Source organism: Lotus japonicus, chromosome 2, assembly GCF_012489685.1.
Source record: "Lotus japonicus ecotype B-129 chromosome 2, LjGifu_v1.2".
In the NCBI taxonomy this organism is placed as follows: Eukaryota; Viridiplantae; Streptophyta; class Magnoliopsida; order Fabales; family Fabaceae; genus Lotus; species Lotus japonicus.
Window position 1 is genome coordinate 61031162 of NC_080042.1, and position 25376 is coordinate 61056537.

Consider the following 25376-nt stretch of genomic DNA (forward strand, 5'->3'; position numbering starts at 1 on the left):
TGCCAATGGTGATGCAAAGTAGAGAGAAACAAAGGCAATTTAACGTCATCTTGTGTTGTGACTAAGGTTGCCTGCTACTTTGTTATAAACGGTACGGCAGATATATTCGCAAGCTTAATTACAAATTCGGCAACTTTTCATTTAAAAACAGAAATATTATATTATTCCCATTTGGTGGATTTGTTTTAGAAAAAAACATGTGCTGTAGTGTAGTGAGTTTTTCTAATTTTCTAGGTTCAAACCCTGGTGCCTCCGACTACTAGTCTTAATCAAGCGAGAATAATTGATTTAGCTGAACAAATCTTTCTCAATTATTTTCTTCTTAAAATCACTCACTTTGTTCTCACATTTTATTTTGGTCCTATTATCTAATTTTGTAGTTTTAGTCCCTACTTTTACAGATTGTTTTGGCTTTAGTCCTCGTAGTAAACATTGGGACACATCACCATTACCACATGTCTAAGTAATTTTATGTGACCTATTTTGCAGGGAATTATTTTTTACGCATCCATAAATTACTTTATACCCATATGTCAGTTAAACCTTTTGCTGCATCAACATTCAATTTACAATAAGGCGCCTTCCATTTTACCTGCATGTTATTCTTGCTCAAAGAAGTCTCATTTGTCTTATTAGCCTCTTAGGCGCCTCTCAGGATAAATCTTTTTTTTTTTTGCAAGATTCTAAATAAGTGAATCTTCAACTGATAATTTGGCAGAAAATAAGTTGTTTTATGATAATGTGATGATTCATTCCTAGTTTACAAGAATTGCAAATTCATTAAGCACTTTACAATCTAGTTCTCTATGGCATACAAATCAGTGATTCATTCCTACGACTTCGGTGTTTGATCTGATTGTGAGATATTAGCACGAGCACGACCTAGACGTTTCTTCCTGTATCTCCATGCAACCTGAATTCTGTTTGCTGCAAGGGATCTCCAGTAAGGTGATTCATACCTAAAATAGGCCAGATCATTATGTCAGAGCCTAGTTTTGAAACAGATATCAGGTGTAAAAATTACACACTGCTAGCATATAAATATGTGAAGGCCATTTCGTTCCCTCTTTCTCTACATTTTGGGGAAGAAAAAGATAGATAATTTTGGGACCAAGGTCAATATCACATATGCAATATGATGACAATGAATATCCATATCCTTTATTGAAAATGAACCACGGGGTTGAAGACAAAATGGCATAGCACTCTTCATGAAACAGTCACGAATATGCTGAAATATAAACTAAAATAACACAAGGAAATGGAGTGAAATAACCTTAGAGCTCCTTGGACCTGAGGGCTCCGCAAGAATCTTGTGAAAAGAAATGTTACTTCTTCAAGGTCTGCAGCATGGAGTGAAAATGCCTCCACATTTGTTAAGCATCTCACAGTTCTGTTGCTTAGCAACCTCTGTCCTGGAAGCCTTACTTTTTTACCATCTGCAAGAGAAACCACATTGATAAACCATGTTGTTTCTCACTTTGTAGTGAGGCAATGTTCCTGACTGTAGTAAATTCTTCTGATCTCTACTAAAAGATATTTAACAGGCATGTCATCCATTATCTTTGCACCGAGTATTTTTTGCCATACCTTTGCTTACAGAAGAATTCTCAAGATACCATGTGAGAAGTTCTTCACCACAAGCATCTCCTTCAGATAAGGGAACTCCAATTCCATCTTCTCCAATGCTCTCTAATTTTCCACGCACAACAAAGACCATCTTTTCTACAAGACTTCCCCGACTCAAAATTCTACTTCCTTTGATGTATGTCTTCTGTTTAAGTCTCTCACGAATAGCATCTAAGATAGGTTCATCCATCAGGGCAAAAATTCGAACCTGCGGATATCTAATATTCTCAGAGAATATTAAGTCATCATTACATAACACATTCGGGGTTGTTTAATACACTTTGGCTTTCGACATGTCATTGTTTTACTTTCATGATGAATATGCATACAGCTTTGTCTTCAAAATGGTTTTCATTTTCAACTTCTATTCAATTCTGGCAGGTTACAATTAGACACGGAAAACAAAGTTTTTTACAAAGTCATGGCTGAAAATTTGAATTTTGAAGTATGCCTCAAATATTCTAATCCATACCTTTTTTGCAAATTTGAAGAGATGGCGTCTAATGTCTGTCTGGAGATCTTCCGGCAAATTCTCTAGAAGCATTTCTTCATTAACCCCCCTTGTTGCAGCCCAACTATACCGTTCAGCCTGACGTACTTTCCTGCACGGCAAACAATAGCAATCATTTGTACATTACATGTGATGTGATTCATTATTTCATGTAGCATAGAACCTAAATAAAGTGAAAAATAGTCCACATACTATTTTCTTAGCAGTCAGGACTCAGGATTATATGCTCTATGTTATAATTATCAGTAGCTCTACACATATGTACATTGTCTATATGAATAATTTTATTAGAGACAAGAACTTAATTCATGGGAAGTGGATTATTGTAACATACACAAATGGTGTGTACATTTAGAAAGGTAAAGAGGAAATAGAAAAAGTAAATAAATATGATTTACAAAATAAAGCACTAAAAGTGACACAATCAATCTTGCTAATAAGATGCTCCCAATAGTAATTCCCTAATCCCCATAAGTTTCACGAATATGGATACTAATTCTAACTTAGTCATATTTGATGAACACATGGAAGCATGGCTGGCCACATTTTATAGAACCTGAATAAAGTGATAGTTGTCGGTGCTTTAGGCATAACTGGAGAAGACCAAAAGAAAAATCAGAAAGGAAAGAACAGATGTTGGATAGCCCAATAGTGAATGGTTGAGGGAAACCAAAGAAAAAATATAGTTAAGAAAGATTTAAACTTCAATAATCTTTTTAGTAGACTTTAAAGATGATTCATGACAGCATGTTACAGTGTTGTTTGACCTATGCAGCCAACTACATCTAGTGGGAAAAATGTAGGTTGTTGTTGTCGTCCAGAAATATAGCCACATTTAAAAACTAAAGTTAGTCTTGAATAGCTGCTAATATATGTAATACAGCTGTAAGAGTAAGCTGCTCATGTACATAGTCAATAAAAGAAGTTGTGGGAGGGGATAGGGAATTCATCAGGAATAATGTGTTAAAAGAATTTGCGTATTTCATACCTTCTGAGACCTTCTGGCAAGCGACGGTGGCTCATCCATTGCTCAACATCACGGCCTCTAAGTTGCATCTCTAGCCTCCTGTAGGTGAGATGGAAGAAAGTATATCAAATGTGTTACAACCCTGGGTCTTGAACTCATCAGAACTTCACTATTAAAGCTTTGTATAAGTTAAAAGTTCCAGCACTAGATAAATTTAAACTGACTAACAAGGAAAAAAAATTCCCATCACAGAATTAATATGACATAATATTTATAAAAGTCTTCTTCCTAGACCCACTTAAGAATATCAGTCCAAAATATTGACAAATGACAATATGAAACTTGATGCATCTAGACTTATAGAATAGCCGTCGTTCACCCATCTGCATAATTTTTAAATTTTCAAATGAAAGAAACTTTAAATAGAAATTGATTTAAAAGAAAACAGATGACAGAGCACCATTGTCACCAACAGTCATGGGGCACAACAAGTAAGACTTGAGTAAGAGTAATGAGTTCTACCTCCGTCCAAGAGCCTGAAGAAAGTTCTGTATGTTTCCAATGAGAAGCGCAAAAAGCAAAAGTCCCAATCCTATGATGGCCATTGTAAAAAGGACCTCCCACTCAAAATAGCTTGGATTTTGATTACCGGCCAGAGTACTGATTTGCTGTATTAAAGATCAAATGAGTATAATTGGTAAGGGATATCAAACCATTTGTGGGAATTTTAGTGATGGTTCAAATTAGGCCTTGAAATGATATTTAGAGCATATATGATCATGTGCTCTAAAGTTCAACTCTTGCCTTTCCCATTCTTCTAAGAAAAATGTTAAATGGTATGAATGTTTTTGTAATACAACCTACGAAATGAGAAAAGTGAAAACAAGTTTATTGGGATCTTTTAATTACCCATTTGCTTTCCAAATGATGTTGTTAAGATTCTAACTGAATTGTATTTCTGAAAAGTTGAGTTACAATGAATAGCATTTAGCTATTTATAGAGAATCAGAGAAGCTTGCGTAGCAAGCTGTTACTAAGAGAGAGAACTGATTCTCTTACACCTAATAACTAATTCTGTTACAGATTGACATGTCAGCAATGCCATGTCAGCATGTGACTACATATATCCTAATACACCCCCTCAAACTGAAGGTGGGTGAGAAACTAGTTTCTCAGTCACATTAAGTTTGCTTCTAAGGTCTTCAAAACGAGTAGGAGAAAGAGCTTTGGTGAAGAGGTCAGCAAGCTGATCAATGGAAGGAACATGATGAACAAACAAAGACTTATTCAGCACCTTCTCTCTAACAAAGAAAATGTCAAGCTCCATATGTTTGGTGCGGGTATGCAAAACTGGATTATGAGTTAATGCAACAGCTCCCATATTATCACAGAAAATTCTGGGAACTGTGAATGGAACATGCAGCTCTTGTAACAATGATTGAATCCATAGCAACTCAGCTGAGGTATTAGCAAGACTCCTATATTCTGCTTCAGTACTAGACCTGGCTACAAAGTTTGCTTCTTAGAGGTCCAAGAGACAAGATTAGGACCAAAGGTGGACCTCCTGTCATCAGGATCAGATCCCCAATCAGCATCACAGTATGCCACTAGAGCAACTGGAGAATGCAGAGAACAAGGCTTGATATGCAAGCCATGATGAATTGTACCCTTTAGATACCTCAATATCCTCTTAACTGCCTTCCAATGTTCCTCCAAGGGCTGACTGAGAAATTGACACACTTTGTTGACTGAAAAGCTTATTTCAGGTCTGGTAAGAGTGGCATATTGCAAGGCCCCAACTATGGACCTATAGAGTGTAGGATCTGTAAAATAATCTGCTCCATGCTTGCTTAGTTTGGCACCACTGACCATAGGTGTAGAGATGCCTTTAGCTTCAGCCATGTCTGCTCTTTCAAGAAGATCACCAATGTATTTGGTCTGAGTAAGTAGGAGAGACCTATCTTGCAAGTGATGGACTTGAACACCAAGAAAATAGTCTAACTGACCCAATTGTTTTAAAGCAAATTCAGAATTAAGCTTTTGAACAATCTCTTGAATAAAGGGCAGAAAATTCCCTGTGATAATGATGTCATCTACATAGACCAAAATATAGATGATACTTGACTTATGATGGAAAGTAAAGAGGGAAGGATCACAACAGCTTGCCCTGAACCCAAATTTGATTAGAGCTGTCTTCAACCTATCAAACCAAGCTCTTGGAGCCTGTTTGAGCCCATATAAAGCTTTGTTCAGCTTGCAAACTAGGGTCTTGTCTGAACTTTGAAAACCAGCAGGCTGCTGCATATATGTCCCTCTTCAACCAAGATTGTTTATGAGATCATGGTTCTTACACTTCTGATATTTATATAAGCCCCATCAAGCTCCACTGGCACTAATGGATGTTTATACAATTATACTTTATAGTAATCTAGAAGCCATTCTGTGTTGTAATTAAGGGTTTCAAGGACTTATTTATTAAAAACTATAAACAGTAGGGACCTATTTAAAAACTGTAAAGTGGTATAAATACTCCATCAAGAACTTATAAACAATAGGAAGTAGGAACTTATTTAAAAAGCCAGTAAAACTACCTCCTGAAATTTAATCTCAATTGTTTCGTAGAAAGAATTAATGGGATTTGTGATTAATAAACTATGTATTGTCAATTAATTAAGAAAAGATTAACATGCTTGCGTCAAACTATAAAAGTTCATGATCATAGTTGCCCATAAAGAGAAGGTTAGCATTACACACACACACAGATAGATATATATATATATATATATGTGTGTGTGTGTGTGTGTGTGTGTGTGTGTGTGTGTGTGTGTATGTATGCATATGCGTTTTATTAAGCCCATTTGAATCTTCATATCTCCATATACATGGGGGGGAAATGTGCAAAATTACTACTTAAGGAACAAAAAAATGAAAAGAATGAAATACATACTTGGAAGCCCCAAAACAGTGCAAACACATATTTCTTGACCACCTTAGTTTCTGTAGTAAGTGCTACAGCTCTGTCATATATCCCATAAGGGAAAGAACCAGATGTGGAATTCAAACAAGCAGTGGCATTTGTATTGTTTCTCCACATAGCTGACATCTGGCCCATCCTAGAATCACAATCAATCAATTCCGTGCATCCATGTTTAATAGAACTATGGCAGACATTTTGCAAACATTGATTAACCCTCTGGAAGAAGAAAAGGGAGGAAAGGGGAAAAGTTAGTAAATTGAATGTTAATTAAGATTCATTTACTGAATTAATTTCCTGGTTCCAATTAAACTATTCTTCATAATCTTGTGAAACTTAATCATAGTTGAATTTCATTATCTATTAACAAAATAATTAGAAGCATTAACTTTAGCACATGCTATCACATACGGACAGAAACCTATAGCAGCTATGATTGAGAGAAAAGAGAAAGTAGTTTCCGAGAAACTGTGAAATGTTTTTCTGGCTCTATGGTTCTGAATAGAGTGTGTTTGTATAAATATGTAGGGGATGTATCTTATGAGAATGATCTTCTTATGTGAGAATCATAGGAATAAATCATGACCGTTTGATCTAATCATGAAGTCATGACTAAAAGAAACTAACAGTTTATTAACAGACTAGAAACAAGCTAACAGAAACTAACAGAACTAATATGTAATTATAATGTTTAATTTCTTACACATACCACTATCATACTTCAATTTTCCTATACCTTTGTTAAATATTATTGTGTTATATACATGAAAATCAGAAGAATTCAAGTAAGTGAATCAGCAAATACTTTTTCTGCATTTTCCTTTTATATTGCAGAGGTTCAGGATACCTTTCCTCCTTTTCCATGCAAGGTGATAATTTTAAAGCAAACTGTGACACTTGGTGAGCACAAAATATTGTATTTTTTACTTTTCAAATGAGGCTTCATTTGTTGTTTTTACTCACCTGTAAACCAAAGAGGTACCAGCAAGATCCAACAACATGGCCAGATAGCATAAAAATGAGAAGATTTATGACGAAATTCACCCATGCTGACTCAAATATGAATCCAGTTGGAGACTGGCCAATTAGCAGAGGCAAAAACCTGAATAATCTGGGAACATACTGCAAAAGGACTGCTACATGTAGAACATTCTTAGTAGAATTTGGTCCTGGTGATCCCAAGGAAGTCGGTAGGACAAAAAGTATCATTATCTGTAAGTATTTCACCACATATGTCATGACAAGTATTTTGATGAGTACCTTATAAAACCAGTCTTTTTTTCACAGATCACAAGCTCTCTTCTTCGTTACATGTTTTCAAGAACATATCCATGTCCAAAAGGAGAAATCTTTGTGATTCACTTTGAATTTGAAAATTATGATATAGAACAAGAAGCAGTTTACAAATGATAAACAAAGAAACAATACGATAAATATTTTCAAAATTCTTACCACAGCATGAAAGTTTTCATAGAGAAAAGATATCATTTCTAATGTATAACTCTCAACTTGAGCTTTTAGAATAATCGGTCTTAACAAGGTACATCAAGAGATATGTCCTCTCCGTCTTCTTAATTAATTTCATTTCAACACAACATAAGGTGAGCCTGTGGCATGACTATGCTTCAAGGAAAAAGAGTTTTTGCATGCAGTTCTTGAGATAAAAAAGTAATTATATGCATGCAGCTAACAGCTTACATTAGTAAAAACATTTGGCCCTCAACAACAGTAAGGAGAGGAAGAAATTTACCTGAGGTAGAGGTGGTGATACGACAAATAAGTCAAAAAAAAAGTAACCCTTCACGTAATTAAGAGCAATTTTTTTGGGATTGTCAACTAAATCTCCAGCCCCAACCACCGTTGATTCAGGTGAAACATAAGCCAACCTAAACTGCAAAGAAGCAACTTAGTAGAGTTATTTAAGCTCTATGATGGGGAATACCACTTGGAATAGCTGTATACAAGGCTTTTTATTGAGACATTTAAGCTGGAGCTAGATCCACACATATCAAGTTTAGATATGATTTGCTTCCATCATCTAATTGTTCCTAGCACTCCCCATCTATCAAAATTGTCTATATGCATTCATTCAAAAAAATCAAGAAAGAGAAGACAAAGTAAAAACAGAAACACCCTTGTATGCGCTATATCTTTGAGATGAGAATGATTCATGTGATAGCATTGCCTACTACTCTTTTGAATCAGGTGGCACTAAAAGACTCAAACCCAAAACTGGGCTCTTTATACGCTAAGATATATAAGTAGAACAGGAAATGTTCAGCATGCTTTTGGAGCTTCAATGATCTGACTATTCTCTAGCAAACAATTGTGTGTGATGAAAGAGCAAACCCAAACCCTGCTATTCTGTTGCAACAAAACTATTTTATATGGAATAATAAAAACATATTTATATAAAGAGATAGAGACAAAGAGAACGAAAAATGTAGGCTAAACCATTAAGAGAGACTGAGGTTTAAATAATCTATCATTAGCTTGATTCTTGAAAAGACATTATGGCATTGTTTGATTCATGTAACTGAGCCCACCTAGTGAGAAAATCCTTTGGCTGTTCCTGTTGTTTTTGTTATAACAATTGGACAACATTCTACGAATATACGAATTAGCACAAATTCAATGTAAAGGGAGGCCAGAGGTAAACCTTCTGAGAAGGTGGCTACTGATAAATTACCTGGAGAAGAATGTTCAATAAATATACAACATCATTTATGCTTCGAAGTAAAAGAAGTATTTTTGTCATTGTCAGGTCGATAACAATACAGTTAGAATCCTGGATAAAATGAGAGGGAAAAAAATAGAGTAAATTTGCAAGAATTGTAGCAAGGAAAATTAATATCTACTGCCTACAGCTATGAATATTTTACAATTAAATAAAAGGAAAATAATCATACCTTCCTCACATAGAATAAGAAGAAAAATAATGGATCAACAAAAATCGCCATCAAGCAAAACATGGCCAGAAACTTGTTCCATTGTTGTACAACTTTAGCGTGAGGGTTCATAACTCCAGGAACACATGAAGAGCAGAAAGAAAAAAGTTTTCTTCCAAAACCTTTTGCCTCCCCATAAAGAGAATTATGGAACTGTAAACATTCAAATACATTTGATTATATGAAAGTGACAATATAATGTCTACAAAAGGAAATGAAAAAGGTTGAGAGAAAATAGGAAGTCTGTCATTGTGTCCTTCAGAAAATAAGTTTTGCAAAAATGAGACAGCTTCAAATGGTCAATTGACAATGCTTCTATTGTCCTTAAAGTAGACAATAATATCAACAACAAAAAAGCAATATAACGAGATGCATGGTAACATGGAAATTGCGAGGGTTCAGAGAGTGGTTTATAGCAATGTATTTAAAGTAAAAGGAATAAGGATCATTTCAAAATTCTAAATAAATGTTAAATAATTATTTAATACTTATAGCAATGTATTTTAAGTCCTTGTTTATTTAGAATTTATGAAGAAGTAATAGTCTATTTTAGGAAGAAAGACACCTTGGAATCAAACACAGTCGAAACCTTTGGATTTCCTTTCTGAGAAGCCTTAATATAAGTAGGGCAAGTAGTGCAATAAGGATCATTACACATTCCCAGCTGCCCAGACCTCAGTAAGTGTTCATTTTTTCTATCATAGTTGTTGTTCCAAAGATTCTCATCTGTACCATCAAAAGTTGAAAGTTGTTGTGTCTTGCCCTCCACTGCTTTTTTTCCTGGCACAGCTATACTGTGCTGAAAATGATTTCCAGCTCCTGCAGTGGTAGCATATAGTGGACCACTCATCTGCCCAGAGGGTGGTTTTCTCACACTACGAAGTGGACCAGTATGTCCAACAAGATGAGTTCCTCCCTCATATGGTTCAATGGGGACCATCGGAATAGAAATTGATGCACTCCGTGTCCTGTATGAGAGCCTCCGGCAATTAGAATCCATGAATTCATCAGATTGTTGAGCATGTGTTTCCAACAGCACCGGCACCCCATCTTTGTCGAATTGAGGCATGTTTCCTTGACGTTTCTGTAGTTTTTTGTGAAACTAGTAAAACATCAATATATGTGAATTATGAAATAATCCACTTTAGCTTAAAACTTGAAAGGGGAAAATTAGAATGATAAAACAGTAAATAATCAGTTCAGAATGAAAGGCCAAACGAAACTTAAGGCATCATAAGTCATAAAGAAGATCCTTGTTTTTATGTGGCTGGCACTCAAATGTAGGATGATATAATTAATCCGCTTAGCTTAAACCTTTCGAAGCATGGAAAAATAACAATTATACATCCATTGACTAAACCAACTATGAACACTAATTGAAATTTAAATACTATCAAAGGTCTCAAGTTTTAATGGAAGAGTTAACAAACACATGTATGCCCTTTATGCCGATCCTGCCTCTACATGTTCAAACGTCAATGCTAATACTACTACATAACACATATACTCTCTATTATAATAGATAAAGCATTATAACCAATGAGGGATTGCAAATTGGGTTAGGAGCCAGTAGAAGATTTGAGCACAATATAATGAGCCTAAGTTACAGAAAAAGGCCATTAACAAGCAGCAATAATCAAGAAAGGAAAAACCCAGAAAGAGCAAGACCTGTTTGAAGAGAAGTTCCCAGTGAAAGCTCCCACCAACTATCTTGCACCTAATCAAGTTAAATTAGCATTTCTGAAAGTGGTAGCTCGTTGATTATGGGGGGAGAGTGGAAAGGAGCTCGGTGATCAAGTTAAAGTAACACTCCAAGGATGAAGGAAATGAAGTGTGAGCCTGATGCATATGTGAACATCAAGACGTTTTCTTTTTGTTTTCCATGGTATCCCATAATCAGTAGTCATGAGACTAGTCGTCCGACGCTCGACGCTCTGAGATCACATTAAGTGACAAATCCTTCTACACACGCATGACTCATGGATCGATATCTCCAGATGACTACATACTTAAGGAGGCCAACTATCTACGAGTTGCGTTTGACTACTAAGTCAATTGTAGGGTGTGAATGTCGTTTGTTGACCACTTTTTTTGTATTATTATTCAACTTTATGTATATAACAAATTGAAAGTGAAGTCTTTTATGAGTTAACAAATATATACATGACAGTGGTGCACTATTAATTTATACATTGGTTGATAGATATGATAATAAAAAATTTGAACCCTCACCTCCGCATCTTCCACCCTCCTGCCACCACAATTTACCGGAAGCTTCGTGTGTGCCTGTGTCGTTCTTCATCGTGAGCTTCGATGAGACTAACGGAGCTCCACCGAGAACAGATGGGAAATAAACAGAGAGAGGGTGAGGTGAGAAGTAAAGGGTGCACGAGGCATGGAGAGTCGAAGGAATGGTTTTCCATGGTGGGAGCGAGGCGGATAGCTGGGCTTCCGGTGCGACGAGGACGACGGTGGCGGTGCTGCACGACGCGGCTCTGGTGGATGGCATTTTTGTAATTTCAAATGTGAATTTTAATCTACTTTTTCAAAGTGAGATTATCTCTTGACTATGATGACATTTGTAGTTAAGCTGTACATGTACATGTTTGATTTTCCTTAAGCATACTTCATGTTTGAGTGTTCGATAGAAAAGTTTGCAGTTGGGAGAGTTAGCCACGTATTTAATGGATATTTCTCGCTCGAATAGTGTCTCCTAAAGATAGCGTTGAGCTATGGTTTTAGTGGTTATGGTCTCTTAAAAGTATATCTACCCTGAGGATAACATTTTGAGTGACTGCTTCGAGTTCAAGTCTGATAATGAGGATTTGAGACTTTCCTGATGAAGATGAAGAAGTCATGAAGGAGTGAAGTGGATAACGCGAAGCAGGAAATATCGCAGGTGGGTCAACATGAAAAGCTGTAATAGTCAAGTTGCTTGGAAAAAGGCTTGGAATACGATTTCTTAAGACTAGGCTTATGAAGTTGTGGTATCCATAAGGTGTATGGATTTCATTAATCTTGATAATGAGTACTTCTTAGTCTATTTTTTTGAATGGAGTGACAACACGAATACTGTTTTAGGGGACGAGAGCATGGACGATTCTAAAACATTATCTAGTAGCTCAGCAATGACAATCAGAGTTCTTTCCTCTTGAAGATGAGCTCAAAAGAGTACGGTTTGGGTTCAAGTTCCTATCCTTCCCATTGAGTATTATGACAATCACGAGCTTTGAAAAATCAGGAACACTATTGTCAGGTTTGTAAAGGCTAACGAAAATACTCTTAGAATGAATGATGGATCACCAGGGTAGAGGCTCGCTTCTGAGAGAGGGAAATTTGCTCGCATATGTATTGAAGTGGATCCACGTAAGTTTTTAATCTAGAAGTTTAATCTCCATAACCTCATCAATAAAGTAGAATATGAAGGTCTCAATCTCATATGTTTTAGGTGAGGCAAATTGGCACCGTCTGTATTCTTTCCTAATTAGGCACCTAGAAGACCAACCGACGTGTAAGGAGAAACGTACATCAAAGAATTTTAAGAAGGTTCTAGAATCAAAAAAGAATGGGGAACTTTGGGGCTTGGATGATTGTTAAAAAAAGCGTATCGGACGGTTTGTCAGATATGAGGTCTAAAATCTACAATTAGTAGAGGTGGTTCTACTAAAATCCAATGGGGACGAATAAGGATTGTGACTTCTCTGATGAAGATGAAGAAGTCATGAAGGAAGCTAGCGAAGTGGATAATGTTGACTGGGCGAGACCCCAGGGTCCCTCGCCCAGGAGCGCTGACCTGGGGCGATGAGCAGACCGGGGACTTGGGCCTTCATCCCGGAGGCCCAACTGGCCCATTAGGATGATTCAGAGGCGCTAAGCCCAACTCCCCTAACTATAAATAGGGGGAAATACCAATTGTAAGGGACTCTTGGCTCATTTGTGAAATAACAAGATTGAAATTCAATTATTCTCTTTCCAAAGCGGTTACGCTCTCATTCTCCCTAGGAATCTCACATCACGTTCCTTACACCTTAGGTACTATACCTCATCTCAATGTTCATGACGGAACATTTGGCGCCGTCTGTGGGGAACGGTAGATTTTGATTCCCGGACTACGTGGATTGCAATTGGATCTAGAGAAGTTCGATTCTCTGTGTGAATTTTCTTCAGTTTTCAGTTTTTCGCTTGAAGTTCTTCGGTTCACTAACCAAGATCGATGGAGACACGTCGTCGACGACGCGAGGAAGATCAGAAGCGGCGGCGCGGTTCGCCTCCACGCCGCGTGAGAGGCAGGCCGCGACGCGATCAAGTTCGCCCTGAAGAAACAGATCAGTTAACTCCTCCTCCACCACCACCTCCACCTCCTTCTCCAACGCCTCCGTTACCTTCTCCGCCAACTTCACCGGAGCAGCAGAGATCACCAGCGCACTCACTCGGAGCTTCGGGAGAGGAGACTCCGGTACCTCAGGCACCGATCTTCGGCCAAGATTGGAGGCGCTTGATCCGTAGTGTTGACGATATACGGCAGCAAAACGATTATTTACAAGAACAGCTAGAATATTATCGTTCCGAGCAGCAGGATGAAGGGGAGCGCGAAGCGGAGGCCGTAGCTGAATTCGAGCCGTTCTCAACGGCAATGAGGGAGGTTTCTATACCAGATAACATGAAGAATATTGTCCTTGAGACCTATAGCGGGAAAGCTGATCCCAAGGAGCACCTGTTATATTTTAATACAAAAATGGTGATCAGTGCCGCTTCCGACGCTGTGAAGTGCAGGATGTTTCCAGCTATGTTCAAAGGCACAACCATGGCGTGGTTTACCACGCTACCCCGAGGATCCATCACTAATTTCCGTGACTTCTCATTAAAATTCCTTGTCCAGTTTTCCGCCAGTAAAACCAAGTAAGTGACAATTGAGGATCTCTACAACGTTCGCCAATCTGAGGGCGAGACTCTAAAGCAGTACGTAAAACGATTCAGCGCGATATCAGTAAAAATTGAGGAGTCAGAGCCGCACGCCTGTGCGCGTGCCTTCAAGAACGGGTTGCAGACGGGGAAGCTGAATAGCAAGTTGAGCCGCAAGCCGGCTCAGTCCATGGCAGAGATCCGGACGCGAGCAAACACCTACATTCTGGACGAGGAGGATGATGCTTTCAAGCGAAGGCGCGCGAAAATGGAGAAAGACGGTGAACAGGGGGACGCTTTGCCAGAAGAGAAACAGAATAAGGAGAGAGGAGAGGGCAACAAAAAGCGAGACAGGAAGGTGAGGACAGGAGATAAGGCTGCTAAGGAGCCATTGTACCCCAAGAGAAAAAAATTTGAGCGCCGCAGACCGTGGCATCAAGCTGACCCTCGCCGGCAAGAGGAGTCAGGGAAGAGTCTAAATGCACATTTGACGGAGTTGCTTCGAGAGGTCAAGGCAACCCACGCGGTTGAGGAAGGCGAGAAAGAGGCCGACCCGCCCCGAGCGGCGTTGGATAAAACGAAGTGGTGCGAGTATCAGCGCTCGGTAGGCCACGCCACGGGAGATTGCTTTACCCTGAAGAACGAGATTAAAAGACTCATTCGAGCGGGACGATCGCAGATGAACGACCTTCGCGATCGGTGGAATGGAGAACGACAGCAAGGGAACCGGTACAAAGGGGGCCGTCAGCAGGATGACCGCAGGCGAGACGACCGCCGACGTACGCCAACCGCTGACAAAAAGGAAACACTGACAACAAGGAAGAAGGGGGCGGAAGAAACCTTTAATAAAGACCTTCAGCCGCCAGTTGGGACAATAAACACAATCGCGGGTGGCTTTGGCGGGGGTAGAGACACAACGTCGGCAAGGCGAAGGCACGCGAGAGCGGTGACATCAGTGCAACAGTATGAAAACCCATTCGGTTTCCAGCATCCAGATATTGTGATATCAAGGCACATAAAGACGACCCCATGGTTGTAATGATAAGGATTAACAGTTTTAATGTGCGGCGGGTTCTTTTGGACCAAGGAAGCTCCGCTGACATCATCTACGGCGATGCTTTTGATCAATTAGGATTGACGGACAAAGATTTGATGCCCTATACAGGAACGTTGGTAGGCTTCTCGGGCGCGCAAGTCTGGGTACGCGGATATGTAGATCTGGACACAGTCTTTGGTATCGACGATAACGCCAAGCTACTCCGCGCAAGGTATCTTGTGTTGCAGGTTGTGGCATCCTACAACGTCATCATTGGAAGGAACACACTCAATCGTCTCTGTGCAGTAATTTCGACGGCACACCTGGCGGTGAAATATCCGCTGATGAGTGGAAGAGTGGGAAAGATTGTAGTTGATCAAAGGAGGGCGAGAGAATGTTACAACAACTGTCTCAGCCTGTATGGAAAGAAAGGAGCTGGCGAGGGACACATGTGTCATGAGGTTGAGGTCATCCAAGGTAATCAAGGCAGGCAAGGGGGATCGAAGCAGGGGGTTGACAGGAAGATAGCAAGATTAGGGAGCAACAAAGGACAGGTCAGGATAGATGGCAGGACGGGCAAGGATGGACAGTTCACGGACGCTCATGCAGAGGAGCGTTGGGCAAGTGTGATCGCAGATTTAGAAGCGTATAAATTCAGCAGGGGGTGTTGGCGATCGAGCCCAGGCTCACGGTTAGTCAAGGGAGACGCTTAGAGAAGCTGGTAGAGGACAACTTTGACCTCTTCAGCTGGAGCTCAACAGACCCAGAACTCTGGGAGCTGCCGATGTTCAGGAAACCGAATCTCTCGAATTCAGGGCGAGATGAGCAAAAGGGAAAAGGAATCACGATTCAAGGAATGGATCAGCGAATCGTCCAGCAGGGCAGCGGCGAGAAGAGAGATAACAAGGCGCTCGAGCGGTCTAAGGACAAGAAAAAGGTGAGGGAAAGGAGCCCAGTGAGTCGTCGCCCAAGTAAAGCAAAAAGAGAGTCAAAATATTGGAAGCATGTGGGTTCGGTAGTTTTCAACCCAGGGACGTCCAAGCGCGACAAGCAGAAAGGCAAGATAGGAGAAGTTCCTCATTGTCACCAGGCGGGCACGGAAGGAAGCCAGCCCAGAAATAACGATGAGTGGATAGCGAGCACGTCAGGCTCAAAAGATGTGGTGATGGGGATGATACTTTGACCCGAGGGGCTGGAAGCGAAAGCGTGCGGAAAGCAGGGCCGAGGACGCAGCAAAGTAAGCAGGAACGAGGACACAACAACAAAACCAAAAATTAGGACTAACAATAAAGATGCACTATTTTTCTCCGCCACGGGAGTTTTTTAATGAGGCATCCCTCCCATGTAAAATTTTTTACAAATCAAATACAAAATGATATTCTCAAGTAATACTCCTAGCTGGACTACAATACGACGGTCGCTCGGTGGGAAAAATTCCCCGAAGGTGGCGATCCCAACACAACCTTGATGTCTGGGGATCGCACCGGGAAAGTCCGACGCGAACCGCTGCTACCCAAATAGCAACTCAACTAACATGTCACGTTCGCCCGGTGGGAAAAATTCCCTGAAGGTGGCAATCCCAACACGACCTTGATGTCTTGGGATTGTTCTGGAAAGTCTGGCGCGAATCGCTGACCTCTCGTTGGTGATGTGTGCGGGTAAGCTCCTTGTCCAATGACAAGCATTTTATCCCAAAAGTCTCCCCGAAATATGGGCAAACGAGACCTCCCCGAAATATGGGCGAGAACAAAAACTAGGCATAAGTCTGGGTAAACCTATATGGCCATTGGGTCCCTAGCAACTGTAAGCTCTCGCCGGGATAAAACCGGCGAGGCCGCACCTGCTCTTACGGGAAATATTGGTGTGAAGAAGAAAGCCTCAGTCTAAGGCTGAGCTAAATGAAGGTATGAAAAACGGTAGAAAGGGGGGGGGGTTTGAATAACGTTTTCAGTATAAAACTTCCACCTTAAAGATTTTGACAAATCTTTCGAGAACTTAAGTGCTAAAGATAAGAGATAGAAAAGCACACAAGGATTTTATCCTGGTTCACTTGATAAATCACTCAAGCTACTCCAGTCCACCCGTTAAGATGATTTCTTCCTTCTTAGAATAAAGGCAATCCACTAATCAGGTAAGAGTTACAACTGCACTTGAAACCTACAAGTGACTAACAATTACACTGACTTAGCTCACACTAAGATTCACTCTCTTAGTCTTCTCTAGGATCCGATCAGCCTTGATCTCCTAAAGGAACTAAACAAACTGTTTATCAAAGAACTGTTTACAAGAAATTTGCTTCTAAAAAGCTAATAGTAAACTCAATGAATTTCAGATGAAAGAAAGCTTAGAAGAATTTAAGATTGTCTTGCGCGTATGTGAATGCTTCTAGCCGTTTCTTTCAGTCTTCAGCCTCTTTATATACTCCAAGGATTAGGTTTGAGCGTTGCATGGGAAATGCTACCGTTGGAGGGCAGTTCTGGAAAATCCAGCTTCTGCTGTGTCTGAGACTCTTAGGTAGGTCGTCAGGAAGGTACAGTTGCTTTTGTACTTGGATAGCGACGCGACCTTTAAACCTAGGAGACTTCTGATCAGGGGAATGCTTCATATTGGAACTTGTGAAGCCGGTTGATCAGAGTCAGAGGGAAAGCCCAGATCCTCTGACCATTGTTTCTTCTGATTCTGAACTCAGAGGGAAGAACATGGTCTTCAGAGTATCTTGCTTCTGGACATCAGAACTTCACTAATCAGCTTCTGGATCTTCAGAGTCTTCTACACCATCAGAACATCTGAGCCTTCAGTGTTTCTTGGTTATCAGACTTTCTGGATCTTCAGAACTTCTAGTGACTGAGTCCACATCAGAGTTTGCATAACTTCAGAACTTCTGAAGCTTTTCCACTGTTCATACTGAACATGGTGAATGCGAAAGCGTTGCTTGGGTTGCTCTTTATACACAGTGCTTCTGATTTGTGTGAGATTGAGTTGAGGTCAGAGCCTGCAAATAGCACACTCAGAAAAACACGTTAGAGTACCACGATTGTTCATATCAAAAGGTTAACTTGTAATCATCAAAACATAGAGTTGTACTACTAGATCAAAACTTGATCTTACAATCTCCCCCTTTTTGATGATGACAAAACTAAGATTTTTGATGAACAATTCTTAAACATTAAACTAAATTCACTCAGAGTTTAGAGATATAGAATAAGACTTATCCTGATGTGAATAGTTTATCTTGCTCATTCTGAATTCAAGTTACTGCTTGATTCTGAGCTTAGCTCCCCCTGAATCTAATACTTGATGAAAACGTTAGTAAAGTCTAGATTCTGAGCTAAATGATATAAGAGTTCAGAGTGAAAAACTTATGACATAGATGAAAATCGAGTAATCAGAGCGCATAAGTAATCAGAGTCACGGACAAGGTATTAGAGTCTTAGGTATCAGAGTCAACTTAGAATCACTTCAGAAGAAGTGAAATGTATTCCTTGTTTTTGCCCAGTGACACATCTATGGTCATGAAGGTGGAACTCTTAAATTCTCCAAAAGAAAAATAAATCACACTAACACATCTTACACATCAAAAACTGGGTTTACTCCCCCTTTTTGTCATAAGCAAAAAGCTTGGGGTGTGAAAAACTTAGCTTGAAGTACAAGGTACTCCCCCTTAGAGAAGGTCTAAGTTTAAAGACAATGAAAACGATGCAAGAATCAGAGTTAGGCGAAATGAATAGAAGAGTTAATGCAGGAGAAGAACGTTTACCACCGGTCAAGGGAGTAAAGAGAGGGGTCAGTTACCAAGAACTTAACCTCGAGAAACTGTAGGAGCATTAACTTTCAGAGAGAAAGTGAAGCCTATATAAAGCGTTGGAGAGAAAGGTAAGCTTCACACCTCGAACAATTTTCAGAAAAAAAAAATAAATGGCATCATACATCGTAGCACTAGAAGAGCTGAGGAAGAAGGCCTTTGAGGAGGACCTGTTCCTGAACATCAGGCATCCAGAGGGTACAACGACCATCGCGGAGCTGACACGGACACTGCTGGAAGAGGACCTGCGTCCAGAGTTGAAGAGAGACCTGAGGGAATTTCTTGCCTTCGTGGAGGAGGTGCAAGAACTCAGCCGGCTTGAACTCAAGCTGCTGGAAGAAAAAGAGAGTTTGGAAGAGAAGCTCAAGACTGCAGAAGAGATTCTGGAGAGGGATGAGCTAGAGAACAGGCTCAACAACATCCAGTATGCACTGGAGCGTCTGGAGAAGGATAGGTCAGAGCAGCGCCAGGAGTGCAGAAGAATGAGGAGAGATCCTCCATTCTAGACTTTTAGGGAAGGAATGTATGATGTAAACACAAAGATATGATGAATAAAAGGATTTTTGCAAACATATGTGACACAAATATATATAGATATGCATAGATAATCACAAACGAACAAAGTAGAATAAGTAAATAAAAAGAAACAGAGTTTAACAAAAATAAAACAACGTTAAAGAAAAAGAAAAACGAAGAGATTCTAAAACTAAGGTTTATCCGTTCGACGCAGAAGTTCCATCATCATGTGCTTCATCTCAATGAGCATGGATTCATGAGTGTCAAGACGCTGTTCCATGATGTCGAGTCTGGATGAGCTTGACTGAGCAGAACCGGAAGGAACATTCTGAGCAGCTTGAGGATCTGGAATGGAAGCAGAAGCAGCAGGAGTAAACACTACTGGTGCCAGTGCTTGGCATCTAAGAGCCTCAGCCTCAGCCTCAAGTCGTTCTGCCTCTAATCGGGCTTGTTCAGCTTGAGCTGCTGCTTGACGTGCAGCTTCTTCTGCTTGAGCTTTCTTTCTCTTGGCTTCTTCAATAGCTTCAAGAAGCTTGTGTCTCTGTTCTTGTTCATGAAGAGCCACCCTTCGAGCAAACCTTTGCTTTGCAGCCTCAATGCTCTGACTTCCCTCTGCATGCAGGAGCTGCATCATAATTGGAACTTGAGCCACTAGCCAAGTGCCCAGATTGTTCCACTCATCAGCCACACGTTCAGCATTCTCACTTAGGTCAGTCTGACCGTGCACATTGCGTAGCATCAAAGAAGCTTCATGATAGAAAGTATTGATGCACTCAGAGAGAGATGTGGGTCGGAGGTGAGTGTAAGGAATTATGGAGAGGTTGGTTTCAGGAGAGGCTGGGTGATTGCTGCTGTGGGCTTCAGAGGCACCTTGTGGAGAACCAATGTTAAACGTTTGAGCATTGGGTTCAGAGGTTCCAAGGTGAGGTTCTGAAGTTTCAACCAGAGGATGGGGTGATCTAACCGAGGATTGGTTAGACACGGATTGTTCGGGTTCAGGTTCTGGTTGAATAGGCTCTTGTTGGTCTGGGGCAGGGTGAGCTTGTTGAGCCAAAGGGTCTGCCTCTTGTAAAGGATTGGCCAAGATAGGTTCATCTGGGTCAACTAGACGTTCAGGTCTAGGGCCAGGATATCTCCTAGGGCTTGGACAAGTGAGATAATACTCTTCTAGGGTAGACACCTTTTCTTTTCTTACCTCCATGAATTTTCTAATGGATTCAGAGTTATTGGAGGGAGAAGAATCAACAACATTGGTTGGGAAGGATACAGGTGTAAAGGCTGTGGAAGAGTCTGTATCCGTGGTTCTGGCAGCAGGACGTGCTGATGCTCTGGGAACAGAGTGATCAGACGTTCTGGGTTGTGGTTCTGTTTGGTTGGGCTCTGGTTGTTCATGGATGATGGGTTCAGAAGATAATGGGTTGTACTGAATGGTAATGGGAGAGGTAGGTTCTTCTGACCTAGAGGGTTGGTTCTGAAGCAAATTCCAGAGAGGTGCTTCAGTAGGGGAGGGTTGAAAGAACGAAGATCTTGGGGAATGTGGTGGAGAGGTGGTTTGTGCAGCTGGTTGGGATTCAGGAATAGGAGTGAGGGGATTTGAGGAGTGTTTGAGCATGGCAGATATAGGGAGTGCATCAAATAAATTCAAATCATCATCAGAAGCAAGTGCAGACTTACTTGAATGTGCTGATGATCTAGTCACTCTGGCAGGAGGTTCAGTCCTTCTGATCACTTCAGCAGCTGGTTCCACCCGAGTAGGCTTCACCACAATTCTGACCTGCTTCTTCTTCTTCTTAGGAGGGCCATCCTCATTATCACTATCATCAGGCTTTCTCTTCTTCTTTTTGATCAGAGGAACATCTGATTCCTCAGAAGATTCTTCTAGGATCATCTTCCTCTGAGCTTTCTTCTTGGGAGGAGAAGGAAACTCTGGAGGTGGCGGCAGTCTGCTGACGAAATCATCAAGATCAATTTCGAATCCTTGAGCCCTTAGGTCTTCAACATAGCACCTAATGGCGTCAGGATTGTCTGCCTGTGTCCACAGAGGGTAGTCAGTCAGAGGCTTCCTTCTACTTCTGATTTCAGAAAATGTGTCTTCACGAGCAGGGGCGATTTTCTTCTGGACCAAACCCATCTTCTTCAGAGAATTTGCAGTGAAGACATCACTGACAATGGTGGTCAGATCCTCTACACATCCAGCTGTAAGATCAAGTTTTGATCTAGTAGTACAACTCTATGTTTTGATGATTACAAGTTAACCTTTTGATATGAACAATTGTGGTACTCTAACGTGTTTTTCTGAGTGTGCTATTTACAGGCTCTGACCTCTATTCAATCTCACACAAATCAGAAGCACTGTGCTTAAAGAGTGAACCAAGCAACGCTTTCGCATTCACCATGTTCAGTATGAACAGTGGAAAAGCTTCAGAAGTTCTGAAGTTATACAAACTCTGATGTGGACTCAGTCACTAGAAGCTATGAAGATCCAGAAGTTCTGATAACCAAGAAACACTGAAGGTTCAGATGTTCTGATGGTGTAGAAGACTCTGAAGTTGCAGAAGCTGAATAGTGGAAACTCTGAAGTCCAGAAGTAAGAAACTCTGAAGGCCATGTTCTTCCCTCTGAGTTCAGAATCAGAAGATACAATGGTCAGAGGATCTGTGCTTTCCCTCTGACTCTGATCAACCGGCTTCACAAGTTCCAATATGAAGCATTCCCCTGATCAGAAGTCTCCTAGGTTTAAAGGTCGCGTCGCTATCCAAGTACAAAAGCAACTGTACCTTCCTGACGACCTACCTAACAGTCTCAGACACAGCAGAAGCTGGATTTTCCAGAACTGCCCTCCAACGGTAGCATTTCTCATGCAACGCTCAACCCTAATCCTTGGAGTATATAAAGAGGCTGAAGACTGAAAGAAACGGCTAGAAGCATTCATATACGCGCAAGACATATTCAAAATCTTCTAAGTTTTCTTTCATCTGAAATTCATTGAGTTTACTATTAGCTTTTTAGAAGCAAATCTCTTGTAAACAATTCTTTGATAAACAGTTTGTTTAGTTCCTTTAGGAGATCAAGGCTGATCGGATCCTAGAGAAGACTAAGAGAGTGAATCTTAGTGTGAGCTAAGTCAGTGTAATTGTTAGTCACTTGTAGGTTTCAAGTGCAGTTGTAACTCTTACCTGATTAGTGGATTGCCTTCATTCTAAGAAGGAAGAAATCACCTTAACGGGTGGACTGGAGTAGCTTGAGTGATTCATCAAGTGAACCAGGATAAAATCCTTGTGTGCTTTTCTATCTCTTATCTTTAGCACTTAAGTTCTCGAAAGATTTGTCAAAATCTTTAAGGTGGAAGTTTTATACTGAAAACGTTATTCAAACCCCCCCCCTTTCTACCGTTTTTCATACCTTCATCAGCATTGACCAGATCTTGCACCAGGTTGCTTTCAATGAAAAAATCTGAGAGCAGTCTCCCATAGGGGATATACTTGATTGCTGACTTGATGGAGGCAGTGGTACGAGACTTCCGGATACATTCCTTCAAGTAGGAGAACAGGAAGTAGGGAAGGCAGATCTTCTTCTGGTCTTGGATGAAGAACAACATCACCTTCTGGTTGAAGTTGATGTAGTCTGGAGAACTGCCCTTTGGTCTCTGGTTTATGCAGTGGAGCAAAATTTTGTGCCAGATCCTGAGCTTGGGATGAAGGTCCATCACCTTGTAATTCGTCTTGCCCGGTTTGTAGTTGGTGTACAGGGCCTGGTTGATTGTATCCTTGGTGCTGGGTTTCAGCTTCGATTCCGTGAGTTGGAAACGATACCCAAAAGCAGTGTCTGTACCCAACAAATTCACGAAAGACTTCTCTGTGATGATGATCCTTCTTCCAAGAATATGAGATACCACCTGAGTATCATCGCAGTAGGCGTGCTTCCAGAATTCCTTGACCAGTCTATCATACACCGGTCCTCGAAGTCTGTTGAAGTAATTTCCCCAACCTTGAACTTGGACTTCAGGACGAAGATCATACCCATTTGTAGCCAGGTTGTCGAGGTCGAATCTCCATTCTGCCAAGACTTGAAGTTCCTCAGGAGCATATACGCAGTGAACGGCACAGCCCCGTTCTGCAATTGGAACAATCTGCTCTTGAGCTTGACCTTGATCTTGTGTCGGATTCTCAGGGCCCCTTGGACCCGTTGCTAGACCAACTACCATGTGAGGGAACTGGGGTGCATCTGCAGTAGCTCTTCTGGTTTGACTCACCATTTTTGAAGCGGTTGAGGGTTTGAGGTAGAAGATGAAGGTTGAAAGATGAAGAGAGATCGAGAGAGAAAACGAGGATAAGCGGTTTCGAAAAAGCAGAGAGAGCGAGAGTAAAAACCGGAAGTGAAAGAGATCGTGTGTGTATAGTGGGTTTTGACAAATAACCGTTGTTGATTCAAAAAGCAATTTAAGATCAACGGTTGAAAATTAAAGATAGATAGTAACAGTAAATACACAAATCACACACAGGAGAGAAGCACATCTACACGCAATCATGACAGACTGTCACACGGGCACAAGGAACTATGCATCAGAAATACTGACACACGTGTTGCTGTCTCAGCTTCAGAGTCAGTACCAGTGGGTACACACACTCTGATTGAGTTACCTTCTGGACTAGACATCTTCTGATCAAGAAGTATCATAGTCAGAGGTTCTGATCCATCTTCACTCTGGACAAAAGTCCATGTTTAGATTTTTCAGAATAAAATTAAATCTATCCTCTGCTAAGGGCTTTGTAAAGATATCTGCCCATTGATGGTCAGTATCAACAAACTTCAGAAGAAGTACGCCCTTCTGCACATAATCTCTAATAAAGTGAGACTTTACCTCAATGTGCTTTGCCCTTGAATGTAGGATAGGATTCTTACTCAATGAGATTGCAGCAGTGTTATCACAATAGATTGGAATATTGCTCTCAAGGATCTGATAATCCTCCAGCTGATGTTTCATCCAGAGCATCTGAGTGCTGCATATTGCTGCTGAGATATATTCTGCCTCTGCAGTTGATAGTGCAATGGTTGATTGCCTCTTGCTTGCCCATGAGACTAGATTGCTTCCCAGAAATTGACAATTTCCGGAAGTACTTTTTCTCTCTGTTCTATCTCCAGCATAATCAGCATCACAGTAACCTGAAAGCTTATACTCTGATGTTTTCTTATACATCAAGCCAAGGTTAGTGGTGCCTTTCAGATACCTTAGGATCCTCTTAACAGCAGTTAAGTGGGTTTCCGTTGGATCTGATTAGAAACGAGCACATAAATGAACACTAAATAGTATGTCTGGCCTAGATGCAGTTAAGTATAGAAGTGAACCTATCATGCCACGATAGAGCTTCTGACATACTTTACCACTTTTATCTTCTTTCTCCAGAATGCATCTAGGATGCATTGGAGTCTTGGCCACTGTAGATTCCAGCATATTGAACTTCTTCAGAAGTTCTTTAGTGTACTTGCTCTGATGGATATATGTTCCTTCTGGTGTTTGATCAACTTGTATTCCCAGAAAGTACTTTAATTCTCCCATCATACTCATCTCAAATTCAGCCTGCATCATCTCAGAAAATTCTTTGCATAGAGATTGATTAGCAGAACCAAATATAATATCATCAACATAAATTTGCACAATTAAGATATCATCTTTATAAGTCTTGCAAAAAAGAGTTGTATCTACTTTACCCCTTACAAACTCATTCTCCAGAAGGAATGAGCTAAGTCTCTCATACCATGCTCTGGGAGCTTGCTTCAGACCGTAGAGTGATTTCTTCAATTTGAACACATGGTCTGGTTTCTTCTCATCTTCAAAACCTGGGGGTTGATGAACATAGACTTCCTCTGAGATATAACCATTTAGGAAGGCACTCTTTACGTCCATCTGATGTAGAACTATGTTGTGATTTACTGAGAAAGAGATCAACAGTCTGATTGCCTCAAGTCTTGCTACTGGAGCAAATGTTTCAGTGTAGTCTATTCCTTCCTGCTGGCTGTAGCCTTGAGCAACTAGCCTTGCCTTGTTTCTGACTACATCTCCTTTCTCATTCAGCTTGTTTCTGAATACCCA

The 25376-nt window shown here is 40.6% G+C and overlaps 1 protein-coding gene across 1 annotated transcript; it reads right to left on the minus strand.

The window, feature by feature from the left end:
* Window positions 1–688: 688 nt before the first annotated feature.
* LOC130738658 (probable cyclic nucleotide-gated ion channel 20, chloroplastic) lies at window positions 689–11096 on the minus strand. Its single transcript, XM_057590748.1, has 13 exons — window positions 10698–11096; window positions 9595–10113; window positions 8991–9182; window positions 8771–8869; window positions 7832–7972; window positions 7045–7293; window positions 6055–6300; window positions 3630–3775; window positions 3129–3206; window positions 2102–2231; window positions 1591–1837; window positions 1277–1439; window positions 689–959 (listed from the first exon to the last, which is right to left on the minus strand). Exons 2-13 carry the CDS (start codon window positions 10096–10098, stop codon window positions 833–835), a joined length of 2322 nt encoding a protein of 773 aa, XP_057446731.1. The 5' UTR covers window positions 10099–10113; window positions 10698–11096; the 3' UTR covers window positions 689–832.
* Between the last annotated feature and the right edge of the window lie 14280 nt (window positions 11097–25376).